This window comes from Apium graveolens, chromosome 4 (assembly GCF_009905375.1).
Source record: "Apium graveolens cultivar Ventura chromosome 4, ASM990537v1, whole genome shotgun sequence".
NCBI lineage: Eukaryota > Viridiplantae > Streptophyta > Magnoliopsida > Apiales > Apiaceae > Apium > Apium graveolens.
In genome coordinates this window covers 289,997,393-290,014,061 of record NC_133650.1, presented here as the reverse complement: position 1 = coordinate 290,014,061, position 16,669 = coordinate 289,997,393, and the positions used below count along the sequence as shown (strand labels likewise).

General features: G+C 30.9%; 1 protein-coding gene across 1 annotated transcript; it reads left to right on the top strand.

Moving 5' to 3' along the window:
- Positions 1 to 9,587: 9,587 nt before the first annotated feature.
- LOC141717218 (auxin-induced protein 6B-like) lies at positions 9,588 to 10,698 on the top strand. The gene has a single exon (XM_074519311.1). The coding sequence runs from the start codon at positions 9,685 to 9,687 to the stop codon at positions 10,117 to 10,119; it is 435 nt and encodes a 144-aa protein (XP_074375412.1). The 5' UTR covers positions 9,588 to 9,684; the 3' UTR covers positions 10,120 to 10,698.
- The last annotated feature ends 5,971 nt before the right edge of the window (positions 10,699 to 16,669 follow it).

Below are 16,669 nucleotides of genomic sequence, written 5' to 3'. Positions count from 1 at the left end.
AAAAATTTGTTGAATCTGTAAGAGGTTTTACTTCAGTGGTTCTAGGTATAATGGTTAGCTATTTTCAATAAAATTATTTTTTTATTATGTATATATATATGAAAATTTTATATGTTAAAATAATTTTAGTATATATTTAGTTAAATACAAGTGAAAATATAAATAATATATTTAATGAAAATATATTAAATATAATAGCAATTTAATATTATTTCAATTAAAATATAATAACATATTTAAATATAATCAAACATAATTAATAAACATTACTTATATATATATTATAAAATATATAATTATATTATATTATATTATTTCTATTTGTATTCATAAAAATATGCATTGTATATTAAAATAAATATAATAAAGTTTAAAATATTAAATATAAAATAAGAATTTTAATATATTTTGATTTATATATATATATATATATTAAGTGTAATATAGATATATGTATATATTAATGTGCAAAGTAGGTTAAGTTTTAAATAAGGCACCAAAGCTGACGTGGATGTTTTAACTAATAATTAGAGGATCAACAGATATAGAAGACGGGATAGAGGATATTTAAAATTATTGCTAACATGTCTAATGATTGGAGTGGTATATTTTTTAACTAATATCTAAATCATGTTGCCACCTAGACTTTTTACCTAACATGTGAACATGGTTGGAGATGCTCTAAGAAATAAAAAAAGATACATGACGATATACATAATGTACATACCGTTCGGATTTTAAGTGTTGCATTTGATAGTTTAGGAGTACTTATAATTAGAGTTGGCCAAATGTGCGGGTTTGAACCGCCCATTCGGGACCGGCTCGTACGGAAACCCGAAATTATTCGGCCCGAATCGGGCCGGTTCAAACCCGAACAATTCGTTGAAATATACGAGCCGATTACGAATCCAATATTTGAAAACCGGAGACCGGACCGGCCCGCACAGGCCCGCAGGTGTTGTTCACGCGCCATCTGATTTTCACAACGTAAAGCTGCAGGTTGCAGCCTCTCTGCTCCATTCCAACATTCTTCTACTTCTACACAGAGGATGCTCTGACGAAATCAAGTGTGATAGTTCCGTCGCCACCGTTGGACAGCCATGATGCGGCGGAGAACGACGAGCAGCTGTGTGTATACAATATACAGTGTTGATTCTAAATAATCTTCTACTTAAAACTATTGGAGTAATTACTGATGTTGACTTCTTAAACTAAAATTGAAAAAAAAAATTCAAAACGAAAATAGCTTCTGCAGACTCAACCCGTGAAGCTCGCACTCAACCCGCAAGGCCCGCACGGTTCAGCCCACATGGCTCACGAGTCCAGTGTCGGTTACGAGTCCGTGTCTGTCAGTTCGAACCCAGTCCGACCCGATTCGTTCAACTTGCGTGTCGGTTCAGTGTTCACTGTTCGCGTGTTCAACCCGTAATCAACCCGGCCCGGACCGCACGGCCCGCACTAGTACCCACCTCTACTTATAATATTTGCGAAGTTATGTAATACCGTACTTGATTTTGCATGCATGCATGCATATAGAAGGTCGGTTTTGTTTTTCCTATTCACTAAATGATTTGTTATTTTTCTTTCACGGATAATATAGACGATAATTTAGCTCCCATATGACAATTGTTTAGAATTTCACAGATAAGTTACTTTTTTCGTGCAATATTTTAAATTTTTCTTCATATTCGTAAAAATATCCAAAAAAAAGATAGCTAATCATATTCCCATGATATGAACACCGTCCATATACAGGAGCATTTCCAATAAGCATGTAGCAAATAAAAATTCTATAGGGCACGTATTATACATAATTTGTATAATTTGAGAATGTTCAATCATGCAAAAATCTTAAAATTATTGACAACCTGATGATATTATTTAAATTTGTCGAATATGTCTAGAATTATAACAAAATTGTACGCACAAATTTAACATTATAACCAATCTTCACTTCACCGGAGCACACATTTACATAATTATTATTTTAGACAATCATTTTATTTAACACCATCATAGATGATCTAAATTACCGTAAATCTCATGATTAAGTTACTTTATTCGTACAATAATTTAAATTTTTTCTTCTATTCATGTAAAATAACCAAAAGGAGATAAATAACCATCACATCACATGATATGAACCATCATCCACATATAAGAGTATCTCCGATAAGTCCATAGCAAAAAAAATAATTCTACGAGGCACATAATGTAATTTGTATAATTTGAGAAGGTCTAATCATACAAAAACCTTAGGTAAAATTACTGGCTCTATCATACTCTCTCCGTCTCACAGGATTTTTAACATATTTTTTTCTTGTAATTGGACGCATTTTAAGGCTATTATAAAGTATAGTTCTATAATTTATTTTTAGAATTTTATTTTCCTATATAAAAATTTAAACATTATATTATTATTTAAAAGAAAAATATTTTAAATTATTTATGCAACCATGCTTTACGGATGTCTTAAAATACGTGTTAATCCTCCGTCTCCCAGTATAAAAAATTCCGGTGAAACGGAGAGAATATTAGTTAAATCCGTTGAACATGTAGAGAACTATTACATTGAAGCACATATCACTTACGAATTACGATTTCAACAAATTTTACATAATAATAATTTTAAACAACCATTTTAGTTAACACCCGTGAAAGTGCTCTAAAAATGCAAGTATAGGACCGTCCAAAAAAATACAAAGAAGGGATGCTAGTCTGCACGGAATAAGGGTAAGAAAAGCAGGAAACTAGAAAGGCTTTGGGTTGAGGAATGGAGTGCGGCATGTGTTGGATCAGCCGTTACTCTATTAAATACTCCTTAGATTCTTCAAAAAAACAGATCAAAAGCTACGTCTAAATATAGAAATCTTTCATAGAGGTTGTGCTTTATTTTCAATTGGCTGTTACGTAACTGAACTCATCATTCTTATTAATGTACATTATCGGGTACTCCGTATTAGTGCATCTCTATCTGTACTGTGTTCATCCTTTTTCAGTTATACAGTTACCCCCCTCAACTTCTTTTCATCATACCCTTCTCCTCTTTTTCTGGTCACGCTCTCACGCACATATTCATATATGTCTTACCAACATACTATTTACTAAACAAAGTAAGCTAGATTAAATTATGCTTCCAACTTTAAATCTCAAGTCTTCCCAATTTATGTAGGATTATGACAGCACGAACCAGGATGTCACCAATATAATATTTAATGCAGATATTAAGAATAAAATGGTTATGAAAATAGTGATGCTAATAGTCATACATGTAGTCTCTGCTTCGGTCCCAAAATGAACGTGTCGCTTTTGTATTTTTATGCATTTTAATATATTCAGAACTCAGAAGAGATAATTGTAAAACCTTTTTTTATTTCAGATTCTTTATTATAAACAGAAATGTATAACCGAAACATTGAAAATATATATTATGTAAAAAAATTGTTTCCACCACAAAAAAATTGAAACTAGGTGTGAAACGAAAAGAAGTGTCTCATATACAAAATGAAGGGAAGGAGCAACCAGCAATTAAAATTTCTACTACGTACTTTCTTACAGCCAAGATTAGTCATGAGATTTATCACAAAAGCAAAAAAGATTAGTTGTGAACAGTGAACACAATATAATTAGCGGTCCTTCTAATGTGTGCCAAGGACACACAATAAGTATTAACTCTTATGAGTTTGATGCATTTTAATTGATGGGGTTATTATAAATGCAGGGGGTCCATCAATATTTATGATTAGAAGAATAATCAAAATACACCAAACTCATCGGAGTTAGTGCTTATTGGATAATCTTGAGCACACATTAGAAAACCCGTATAACTAATACTACTTGTTAGTTGTAAGTACTTTATGTTTTACGGCTCAAATGAAGATGTTTTTATATACAAATTCGCAAAAACAACAAAAAGTATGTGTTCATATTATGGTTGTCGTCTCATATGGTCTTTGTCTTAAGGTTATTAGCAGCTAAGCAGATTCCATGATTACATTTAAATTATTAAAACGTTATTAGTACGATAATATACGCGGCAGTCTCTTGGCATAAGCCAGAGAACGCACACATCATTCAAAATTTAAAATAAATGCATCAGAAAGTAAGATTAATTTAATAAACATTATTAATTAACTATATACCTATTTATTTTGCCAGCTACAAAGAGACTAAAGTTAAGCATGTACGAATATGATTGTCGGGTTTAATTAACTAAACCCAACGTCATTAACGTAAACCACTAGTTGAAGAAACGGACAAAGACATTCCTAAAAAGCCTAAAACACTGATTTTGTACAATAAATTAGAGTACGGAGTATAAAATAAGAAAATGAGTTATAAATGTAGCATTGATTAAACTAGTAAAATAAGACATTTTTAATTACACAGAGAGGCAATTAAAACTTTTTTTAACCTTTTCATACATTTTTAATTACACGCAGAAATTCAATAAAAATATTTAGAGTAATGATGGATAGAACGTATTGTTATAGAATAATCTACATATTTCCAGAAATTTGAGAAGAAATAGATATAACTTTTTACGTAAAGTTTTAACAGATATTCTTCTTTTCTCCTTTCATTTCTTTTCATTTTTCATATTAGATAATGAGATAAGTAGCAATAAACACAAAAGTGAAAAATAAGTAGAGGGGCATTAAGAGAGCGCGAGTGAGCAACTGTACACGATTCTAAAAACAGTAATGTTAGAGGTAAAAAAAAAATTGTTTTTACAAAATGACGTGTCATGACTGATGTGGCACAGTATGGAATGATTTTAGTGATATTTTTGATGTAAATACAGGCATCTATTTTTATATACCCAATAAAACCCACATTTTGTAAATTTTTTGGGAAATAATTTGATACCCCTACATTTTCCTTCTAAAACATATAGAGCATCTAAGTTTTCTCAAGTTTTTAACAATTTTTCGCCACAATATTAAATTGACTTGTTTCGATGAAAATTAAAAGTAATTAAAATTTTGAGTGAAGTAGACATTAAAATTGTTTTGATGATAATATTATAAAATATGAGAGAAAAATATCATAAATAATTTTTATTTATAATATATTTTGATAATTCTCTGTTTTAAGATTTAAAATAAAAAAAGGCCTAATTTTACAGACATGGGGACGCCTCCCCGACTGTTTGTTTTGCCACGTCCATGGAAATAAGTGCAAGGAAATAATTTATGTTTAGGTTTTTAGAATTTATAGAAATACAAACTGGACCGCACGAGAGAGAACGATGGACCCGTGGAGCCAGGAGGTCCGTGACATGTCCCGGTCACTACTTTGAACCTAGACGTCCTTCTTTTATTCTTTTCTTTGTTTCTCTAAATTTTGTTGCAGAAACTAATAATAGCGACGAATAAAAAAGTAATCGGGATATAATATGTTATGGTATGATTAATGCTTGAAATGTTATTGGATAGCTCAACTGGTGGGTCCCCCTTATGTGTGACTCTCTGCCAACAGGGCAAGTGGGTCTTCATTGAAATGAGGCTCCCCAAAGAAAATGTAGTGACACATCAGCTTCTGGGGGCCCACCAGTACTCCACCAATGGTTTGCTACTTTGCTTTGAAGTACGCGCCCGTCCTCTAATCGACCAAGCTCCTGCTCCATCAAGATAACTAGTTTCAAATTGCAATAGATTTGGCTAGCTATATGCCAGATTTCTAACCGCCCAACCTACATATCCATCAATAAGGTCATTTTCAAACACTTAGCGGTTAATTATTAGCGGTAACATATTAAATTAGCTATTTAAGTTTGCCGTTGGTTGAGTAAATCATTTTTGCTAGAAGATTGAATTTATTTTATTAAATAAAACTAACTGATAACTATATATTTTCATGGGGTTGTTGTGTCTGATAATGATTTAAGAAAAATATCCTCAAGTTCAAAAAAAATTATATATTAGTTATAAGTATTTTTGTAAATGCAGGGCTAGAGTTTATAATTAAGTATTAGTTATGAGCATTTTTTTGAGTGCAGGGCTAGAGTTTATATTTACAAATTTGCTTTTAAATTTTAAATTTAAAAAAGACCTAATCTTATGTTAGGTAATGTCTCCTAATATAAATTTTGGGATCATTTTTCTGTATTTTTATTATCTTTTACAATATATTTTTACTAGACACATGAACAATATGTTATGAAAATTGTTTAATTGGGATCATCCATCCTTAAATACATATAAATTTATGCTCAATTGGTGAACTTTATGCAACTTGCAAAGAATTCCAACTTAATCGCCTCATCCAATTTGCAAAGAATTCCATTCGATCACTTAAGAGTCCAAGTCCAGTAATGACCGCCGTGATAAGCTGATATCTTTTTTGCTAATTGTGATAAGCGACAGCTTTGACTCTCTACTCCGCTTTGAGAAGTTAAATAAAAGATGGCATATATTGTATTAGTAACAAATCATGAATTGAAAGAAATAAATTATCCCTGATCCATTATATCGGAACCAAATTTAATTAAGTTGAGGCTTCTCTTGATGCACTCAATATAGACCTTCATTTACAACTATGTTATAAGGATGTTCATCCACTTGCTTTACGGCTGATTCAGTGTTAGTGGATCCACTTGAATATTTTAAATTTAGGGTAATTAGAGTATCTCCAACCATAATAGTTAAAATGGTTAACTAAATCACCATCATCTAAAATTTTATTGAATGTGTAAGGTTATTTGTTCCGGTGGTATTAGCTAAATTAGCTAAATTCAACAATAGTATGTTATATGTATTTTCAAATTATTTTATATATATGTAAAAATTTCACATGTTAATATAAATAATATTTAATTAAATACAAGTCAAAAAAAATTATTTAATGAAAAAATATTGAATATATATTTATATAATTATAAAAGACACTTATATGTGTTAAAAATATATACTTATATGTATAATAAAATTTATATTTAAATTTATATTACATTTTATTATATTAGATTAGATTAGATTTATTAATATTTTTATAAATATGTAATGTTTATTAAAATAATTAATAAAATTGGTCAATAAAAAAAATCATATTTTGACACTTAATATAATATAAAGTTAAAATATTAAATATGAAATAAAAATTTCAATATATATATATAATATAAATATAATATGAATATATGTGTGTATTGATGTGCAAAATTAGGTTAAAATAAGGTAAAAAGTTACAGAAAGCTGGCGTGGATGTTTTAGCTAATGGCTAAAGGATCAACAAATATAGAAGATAGATGAGATACAGGATATCTAAATTTTTTGCTAACAGGTAATATGGTTGGAGTAGTATATTTTTTAGCTGATATGTATATAAATGTGCCACCTGAACTTTTTAGCTAACAGGTGGTGATGGTTGAAGATACTCTTAATAAACTCTAAATTCCACAATATTTTTGTACAATATGTTATAGCGGGAACGATATATTTTTAAGCATCCTCCAAACATTTTTGTACCATGTACAACAATATTGCAAATATTTTCTTAGCATAAAATTTTGGTTAAATATGGATTGAAGTGCAAATAATATTAAACATTTGCTATCTAAATAATAAAATAACAAGACCTGTTCATTTTGCACGTAAAATTTGACCAGTTTTAAACATTGCACATAAAGTTTATACATATGATTTTAGTGAAAGACATCCTGGCTTATTGCAATGGTCCAAAAGGAGACCATATATAAAGTGAAATTCTATTAGTTGCACATGGGTATTGTCATTTATGGAGAACACGAAATATTTAATCTAATAAAAAATCAAACAAACTAGATGAATATTAGTATTAACTTAAACAAATGCGATGTGAATTGTTAATATATCATTTTTAGCTTTCTAACATGTGAATTTCCGGGTATTCCTTTTTCTATTATTGGACTTGATAATCCATAAGTTTACGAAAATATGTGAATGTATATATACATATATATAATATTTCATCTATATCTAATCATAACTTTTGATTAAACATTAGTATTTTGAACTTTCAATCTCTCTTTAACACACTGTAAAATCCAATTTTTTCTTTCAAACCTAACATAAATGTAGCTCCAACAATTTTGAGTCAAAAATTTAGATCTGATCCAAAATTATGATAAACTCAATAATGTGATCCAAGTTTTCGTCCAAATTAACTTTCAAATATATAATACATAAATATCGTATTGAATTATTTATTCTTAAATTTAATATTTAAGCATCATTAACATACTTTTTATAGTATATGTTAGATCACACACACTGTAGAAGGGGGTTGAATAAAGTGTCTAGTACAATCAAATCGAATTAAGAACACAAGTATGAAATACAGAATAATCTTATTAATGAAACAACATTACAATGGAACTGTTATCTTTCAGTGATGAACAAATATCACGAGAGCTGCTAGGATTACAATGAATAATATTCTCGATTAAGATAACACTTATAGTGTAAACCCTATACTGTGTTTATATAGACACACAGTTACAAGATAAACTTCTAATTGATATCAAACATAAGTCTGCATCCTAAAATATTTAAACTAGTTATCTTTTTCTTCCAAGTATTCTATTCTTCATAGAATTCTTCTCCATGCATATCTCTTCTTGTGTTTGCCTTAATGTTTTTTCCTTCAATCAATCGTCTTCCTCATCTGAATGTCTTCTTAAGTTCTGATATTATCTCCTGATAAATATCTCCTGATAAATATCTTCTGATATCTTAAGTTCTGATAACTTAAGTTCTGATATCTTAAGTTCCGACTTCAGTATAAATACTGAATTCCAGTTAAATTCTGATTTGTCCTGTTAGTTAAGATCTGAAAAACTAAACACAAATCATTATTAGACATGATATCACAAATATATGTAACAGTATACCTAATAAATCACCTTAATCAAAGATTAACAGTTTTAAATAAACCCATTAAATTGTAGACTTCATTAAACATTAAAATGCTTACGTATTATTTTAAAAAATAAATTTTGTTAATTACTAATTGCGTACTATAATTTATTAACAACTTAAAAAAAATATAAATCAAATAAACTAAGTATTTAAAAAGTAACAAATTCTTAAATTTTATAATGAACTAAATTAGAATAAGAAAATTTGAGATAATCAATTCCAAATTTGAATTATCATTTGGATGAGTTGCCCTAAAACCATTTTCATTAAACTTATACACTTGTAAACATTGATAAAATAATTTGTCCTGTGCCAAGTGCGCATCACTCATTTCTATAATTTTGGATCATTTGGATGAGTGTAGTTCTTGTATAAGCGTGGGAGATGTCATTATTAAAAAATAGAAGCAAATCTAAATGAATTAACTTATAAAATTTAGTATTTATCAAGTCTATATGAGTACATACTAAAGAAACTGTTGATAAAATATATATTTTCTGGTCATGTTGAATTTGTTTCAATTTTTACAACAATAGGGTTAAGTATATAAACTTGTTAGATTTTGAATATAATATAAATAGAAATGCTATATATATAGGAATAGGAAGGCAGCCGTCACAAAGTTGTAATTAAATGGAAAAACAAGGGCAATCCTGTATTCCAGTCCTTATAAAACAAGCCCTCCCCTGCATCATTAATCCCTCCCACACTCATCTCAACAGAAAAGAAAGACAACAAAACACACCAACACTAAACTTTTGATTCATCACCAACATAAATAAATATGTCAAAATGCAGCAAAATCAGACACATTGTGCAACTCCGTCAGATGCTACGAAGATGGCGCAAAAAGGCAGCTATCTCCGCCAGTCGCATACCCTCCGACGTACCAGCTGGACACGTAGCAGTCTGCGTAGGCATCAATTCTCGAAGATTTGTAGTACGTGCAACGTATCTAAACCATCCTGTTTTTCAGAAGTTATTGGTCCAGGCTGAAGAAGAATACGGGTTTAACAATTCAGGACCACTTGCTATTCCCTGTGATGAGTTTGTTTTTGAGGATATTATCAGGAGATTAGCCTGGTCAGATTCCAACAAGTCTGCCAGGTTTACTAATCCCGAGGAGAATTGTCATGTGGGCCGCAGAAATGGCCTGGATTTCTGGCCTGAGTCTAGGCCTTTGCTTAATGGGATCAATGACAAATCATTATGGTACTAAATGTTGGAAAGACGAGTTTTGGTTTTGGTCCGAGTTGACTCGTTCGAGCTGGTGTGCATGCATGGTGAGGAATGCTTTCATTTTACTCTCTACTTGCCAATTGGTAAAGCTGAGTTGGTGGGGGAGTTTGTTAATACTAGTACAAAATATTCTTTGTTGGGTGAGTTATGAGTACTGAGTTATAAGTTACCGAGTCAGCTTTAGGAGAAAAGTTTTGGAGATGGCAAGTAGGTGGGGGCTGAGTTACCACCGAGTCGTCCCGGGTCTGAATCCGAGTTAAGGGAGGAATGCTAGTGACTAATTGAAGATGAAGCGAAAAAACATTCATATTATCTAAATTCTAATGACCTATAATTAGGGTGTAAATTATTATGTGATTTATTAATGATTGAGTAGTGGAAATTGTAAAGGGAAAGCAATATATACTTATTATCAAATATAATAAATGTACTTTAATCACCAACGTACAAATAGTAGGAGCTGGACCACGATTTTTTATAGTGTTAGTTATTATTTATTAGCATGTAATATTTTACTATCTGTATTTTTGTTGATTAAAAAAAAGAGAAAATTATATTATTCATTGGTTTAGTTAGAAAAATGATTGAGGGGGAGAGTAACATGGGAGCAACAACCCATGTGAAAGCAAAGTCATATTTCCATTCCTTGTGTTTCACCTGAAAATGATTCCTATGTCCTTTTCCTGCCTTTCCTTTTTCTTGTTTAACCACTCCTGTGTTTGTTTTTCTGTTTAAACTTACAAGGAAAATGTGCCTGTTACTTCATAAATTCACATCTTCCTTCATCCATGTTACAAAAACACGGATATATGCGCAAAACAGGGAGTACTAAATTCGTGAAACAAAAGAGACCTTGCGAGCATCTCTAACACGGTGCCAATGATGTCACAATCACAAGTATGCCGCCAGAAGTTACCGACTTTTGGCATTTTTTTTAATAAAAAAAATCAACTTCTGCCTCTTTTTCTGAATAAAAAATATTCAAATAATTGCAGTAGAAGTATATTTACTCGTACTTATTTGTATTTGTTTGGGGACCATTTAGGCACTTTTAACGGGGGTGCCAATTATTGGGCTTGGACCGTGTTATTTATGGCTTAGATGGAGGAATAAATAAAAAATAGTTATTTATGATGTGTTGGACATGTTTGACACCTATCAAGGGTGCCTAAACCTCTATTCAACATGCTCTAGACCCGGTAATTTCGGATACGACACGACTTACACGATATGAAACGACATGAAAATTTATTGTTTGTGTTTGCATTTTTAGTACAAGACACGAAAGTACACGGTCGATATTTAGTGTCGGTTTTGTATTTAACCTTCGAATACATGACACGACACCAAATATACGACATAAATAAATATTATAATTAAATTTTAATATTTTTTATAAATATATGTAGAATTATAATAATTGTATGTATATTTATTTTTAAAAGATTATTTAATTTCATTATATTGTATAGAAGTGAGATCTAAATATATATTTTTTATATATTATAATTTTTCTACCTAAAAATTTTATATTTTAATTTATATTAATATTAAATTTAATATATATTAATATTCAATTAACATGACATAAACGAAACGACACGAAACGAAACGAAAGTACACGAATACGAATGTACACGAACGCTAAACATGTCGGTTTTGTATTTGACATTTAAGTACACGAAACACAAAAATACACGACACGAACGAATTGCCAGGTCTATCTAATAATATACATTTAATTTTGTGCACGTTATGATTTAAAATATAATTGCAAATAAATACGGTTTTCTTTGAGAAGATAGGAAGACTATATAAGTACCTGATCCCAGCATCCCTGATTCTATATGCCAGAAACTTGTACTAAGATCATATTGTGTGAGCTTTGATGTGATTCTCTTCTAAGCAATTGCAGCGTCATTTCGATGATAATTAGCTTTCAATGTGTTCCCTGACATTCATCTTTGGAAAACATAAGTTAAGGAGTACTAAAGCCATGAATCTTTCACAAAGTTTAAACTCACAGGGGGAACGGTCTAAAACTCTCACCGGAGGAGCAAAAGCGTCTTCGTCTGGTTTATTATAGTATCATGTTTGCATTTCTCAGACGAGTCAAGTAAAAAAAAGTTCTGATGAAACATTAGATGGCAGTCCAAATGTATTATCATGTGTCCCTGTGACGAGTCAAGTAGAAAACAGTTCAACAAAACCTTAGATGGCAATCCAAACAAACAGCACCTCACTTGCCAGTTACCAGCTCTATTTGGACACCAGAACTCCTCCTCATTGACAAGTGTTCCAATCTTCTTCATCTTTTCCCTATATTTTCAGAGACAATTAAAAAATTCTGCAAATAGCTATAGCTAAAAAAAACACAAATTAAATGTCAAGAAAAATAATATTAAATCCTTTATAAACAAAAACAGCTGCAATCACATTTACGATTGGTAAAGAATGATCAAGACAATCCACGATCAGTTGCTGATTAGTTCATGATGATCTAAAGTCCTTTACTATATCAAGAATAACGAGCGATGGGGACAATGACGTTAATAACTTTGTATATTCAAAATGTTAATCTCCAGAAACAAGTGATGGCAGCAACGGCGTTCTTGAAAAATTAAATGAGTAATAATGGTTACAGGACTTACAATTTCAGCCGGAAATTGCATAGGGTGCAAATGATTTCGTACAGAAGCACTTGTAAGAAACTCCAGAATCAAATGCTTCCTCAAGTAGACACATGCCAGAAAACATACAATTCAGGGTAATGTTGTGGACACCTGCCTCATCAGATATTGTTGTCATGTTCTTGTATTAATATTTTAAAAAAATGTTAATCAAAATTTTATATCAGTATCGAAGGCAGGTTATTTTTAATGAGAACGTAGAATATCATGCAAGAAATGTTGTTTCAACACATACTTTAACTTAATTACATGAAATGCTAGGTACATTGTTCATTGCCTCCTTTTGTGTGCACTTGGACGAAAGAAGAGATGAAATAACCACTTTGTGCATAGAAGAAAGGTCTGTTTGACTATAATAAAAATACAATAGAACTCTTTTAATTTTGGAGATTAACTGATATCTTTCTCAGTTTTAATTTGGTTATGATATCTTTTTTGGGCACCCTCAACAATCAATGTCTAAGGTAGCTACAAGTACTATAACCGAACATAAAAAAAGGACCAAACACAAATCGTGGTACTGCAAACAACATAGCCAAAATCAAAAGCAACTTCAACACAGCAGCACTGTATTTCCAGAGTTAACAAAAAATATCTTAGTATCCCAGCTTATCCTGGAAACATTCACGATACTTCAACACCAGATTTCAGAAGAAAGAAAGTAGTCAAATTGCAGAATAATTACATAATCACAAACTAACCCCTCCAACTAAAAAAACCAACCTAGTCTTTCCCAAATCTTAAAGAAAATAACTGTGGTGTTAATTATACTGAAATCAATCTTTAAGGAGGACAACTTCTCGTACCCCCAATTAAAAAAATTCTGCAAAAACTGGAGAAACGGGGAAATGAAAACAGCCTAAGCTTTAAAAATCAACAAAATACCACTTGGATTCCCAGATGCTGCTGTAAAAGCTCGATCCAGAGTTCCAACTCATGCCAACATACTTACTAACAATGTACAAGCCATAGAACCAAGAAAAATCATTAAGAATCAAATTGTTAGCAAAGCAGTCGGTAACTTTTAGAACCTTGTAAAAAAGACATCAGACAGCCGAAAAATCTGCTAAACTCTGCAATCAGTCACCTTGAAAATTCCCTAATGACTACAACTCCTCCATGTCAAGGAAGTCAAAACATAGCAATTGATCACACGATAAGCACCATACATGAACAAGATGCTATGCTGTCAAGCTGGTGGCCATTTTTAAACAGATCTAATTACAAATACTTGTTACAAGTTGCTATTTTCTCAGTTCTGCATATGATTCGTAAAATGACTGATGCATATGTACTTGTAGGTCTTAATGGTATCATTTATGCATCTACATTACAACATTTAAGAAGATTTATTTATACACCAGCATGTCATGATAATTTATTTATTTTGTAATTGTGTGCGTATATAGGCCCCTTAAGTCCTTTTATGAGGTTCGAGATTATTTTAAATTGCTTTTTTTTGAGATAAGCAAATGAAGTCTCAGCATTTGCATACATCAAAGTTCAGCCAAAGCTTCATCAACTTTCTCAATTATGCAAATGATGCAACATTATTTGCTTCCCCGGAAAAAAGCAATTTTAAAACAAGTCAAGGTAACCTTCCTATCTTGCATCATAATTATGTCACATCATAATGCTTCAACATTGACATGAGGGGTATGTATGACAGTATGGCCTCAACAATAGTAGTATATATAAAACGCTTACCGAGCTTTAGTAAGTTCATCTTTTTTGCACTTGATTGCAGTTTATACCAATATTACATTTGACAGAATATTACAAGAGAACCCAAAATTGTAGAAATAGAATTCACAGAAATTATGTACCTTTACATCCCAAAAATGGTAGATTAATTATGGAATTTTACCTACTTAGCAGCTTTTCTACCTAGATACTGAAGTTACTACAACAAAATGATGAAACAGTCTTTAAAGAGAAGAATATCTATTGTTTTTGTATTAGAAAGTGAGCTATTTCAAGTGTTGAACTGACAATGAATGTAAAGCATTTTCTGCAAGTTCCTGAATGATAAAGATACGAAAGCCAACCAGAGCATCTTCAAGAAACTCTTAGTACATTCCTTATAAATATAATAAACAAATAGATTTAGGATGTTTCATGGATTGACAACTCCAACAACACTCTTTATACATGCTCCTTGTGATTATTATACTATTAAATTTAATGAAGGAAAGAGAGGATTAAAAATCGAGGGAAATAAATATTTTAAATCATAAAAATGAAATAAGGGATGATATAGGATTCCTTAAAAATAAGGGAGAAGAGGATCATGTCAAATTTCTAAGAAATGAATAGCTAGTCTCTTCGAATGATATATGTCAAATTTCTTATATTTTGAATTTAAGGGTTCATTTAGCTAATCTGTTGGAGATGATGTTAGTGGATAATGAGGAGAGTGATAGGAATATGGGAGGCTATTCATTGTAATCGGAATCGAGAGGGTTGTAATGTCTCGTGATAGAATGATTCCGAACTATGTCGTAGTTTGCAAGAAGTAACAAAAATGATAAATGCTTGTGGATCATTTTCAAAGAAAATTACCTAGAAGGACATATTTGATCAGATGTGCTCTGCCAAAAAGGCAGGATTAATTTCTGAACACTTTTTACACTTATAAAGCTTATATACATAATCACATTTCTAATTTGGATATAGGGCTGCTCTTGCTGACCTTGTATAAAAAACAAAGATTTCAGTTATTTGCCGACCTTGTATAAAACTACAGGGAGGGATTTCAGACCATGACTACTCGGAAACCTATATTGGTATTATGCTATTCATTTGCCACAACTTGAAACTTAAAATATTCCATTTTAAGGGCTAGAGCCTAGAGGTATGTTCAAATATTAATTTTTAGTAGAGTAATCAGTAAATTTGGTAATGAGTTTTGTCCATTTCAAACTTATAGCTGGTGTTTGGTCCATAATTTTTATTAGTTGAAACCCATACCTGAAATCCACTAGGAATTAGATTTGATACCTTAAGGGGAGGTGGGTATGAGAAAGGGGTATGAGATATTAGATTCATTTTTATTATTCATCTTTATTTTTTGTAATTAAATACAATTTTAATGCACATATTTTAAATTTGATATATTATTTAATTTTCAATAAAATGATAATATTTTTTATTTAATGCCAAATAGTAAGATTTAATTTATTAAAAAATATTAAATTATTATTTAGTTGGTTAAATTAAATTTTACTAATCATATACTTTTTATTAATTTTTTTTTGTAAATTATGTTGAAACTTAATTTCAATGTATAATGTATACTTACATATAATTATAAACTCAAAATTGAGATGTCGATTACACTGAAACCAAACACATGATATCAGGAATCATTCCTCATCGTGATTCCTGCTTAACCCGATTACTGATTTCAATCCTATACCGACTTCTGAACCAAACGACCCATAAGTGGTCTGTACCAAAGGAAGAATGAAATAATGTGTGTACATCTTTGTTAATCTTGTTAGAGCTTCTGATTGGTGTAGCCTAATTTTCCTGGGCGAGAGACCGATCTCAAACAGATCAACACAATGTACATACCTAATGCCTAATCTGATTTGCCTTCTATAAAAAAAACAACATAATCACTTTGTTTACGATATAATCCAAAGCTTACTAAAATAAGAAATCGAGATAAGTAGTACAGAACAAGATAGCCAGACTAACCCTTTATATGGATTCTCCTGATCATTTTCAGTTCTGGGAAATGAGTAGCAGTATTTTTTTTAGCAAGGTGTACCTGTTTTCCCTGTTGGGTTTAGGACCTAGTCGGCTCCAAAATGAAATATGAATGCTACGTATGAC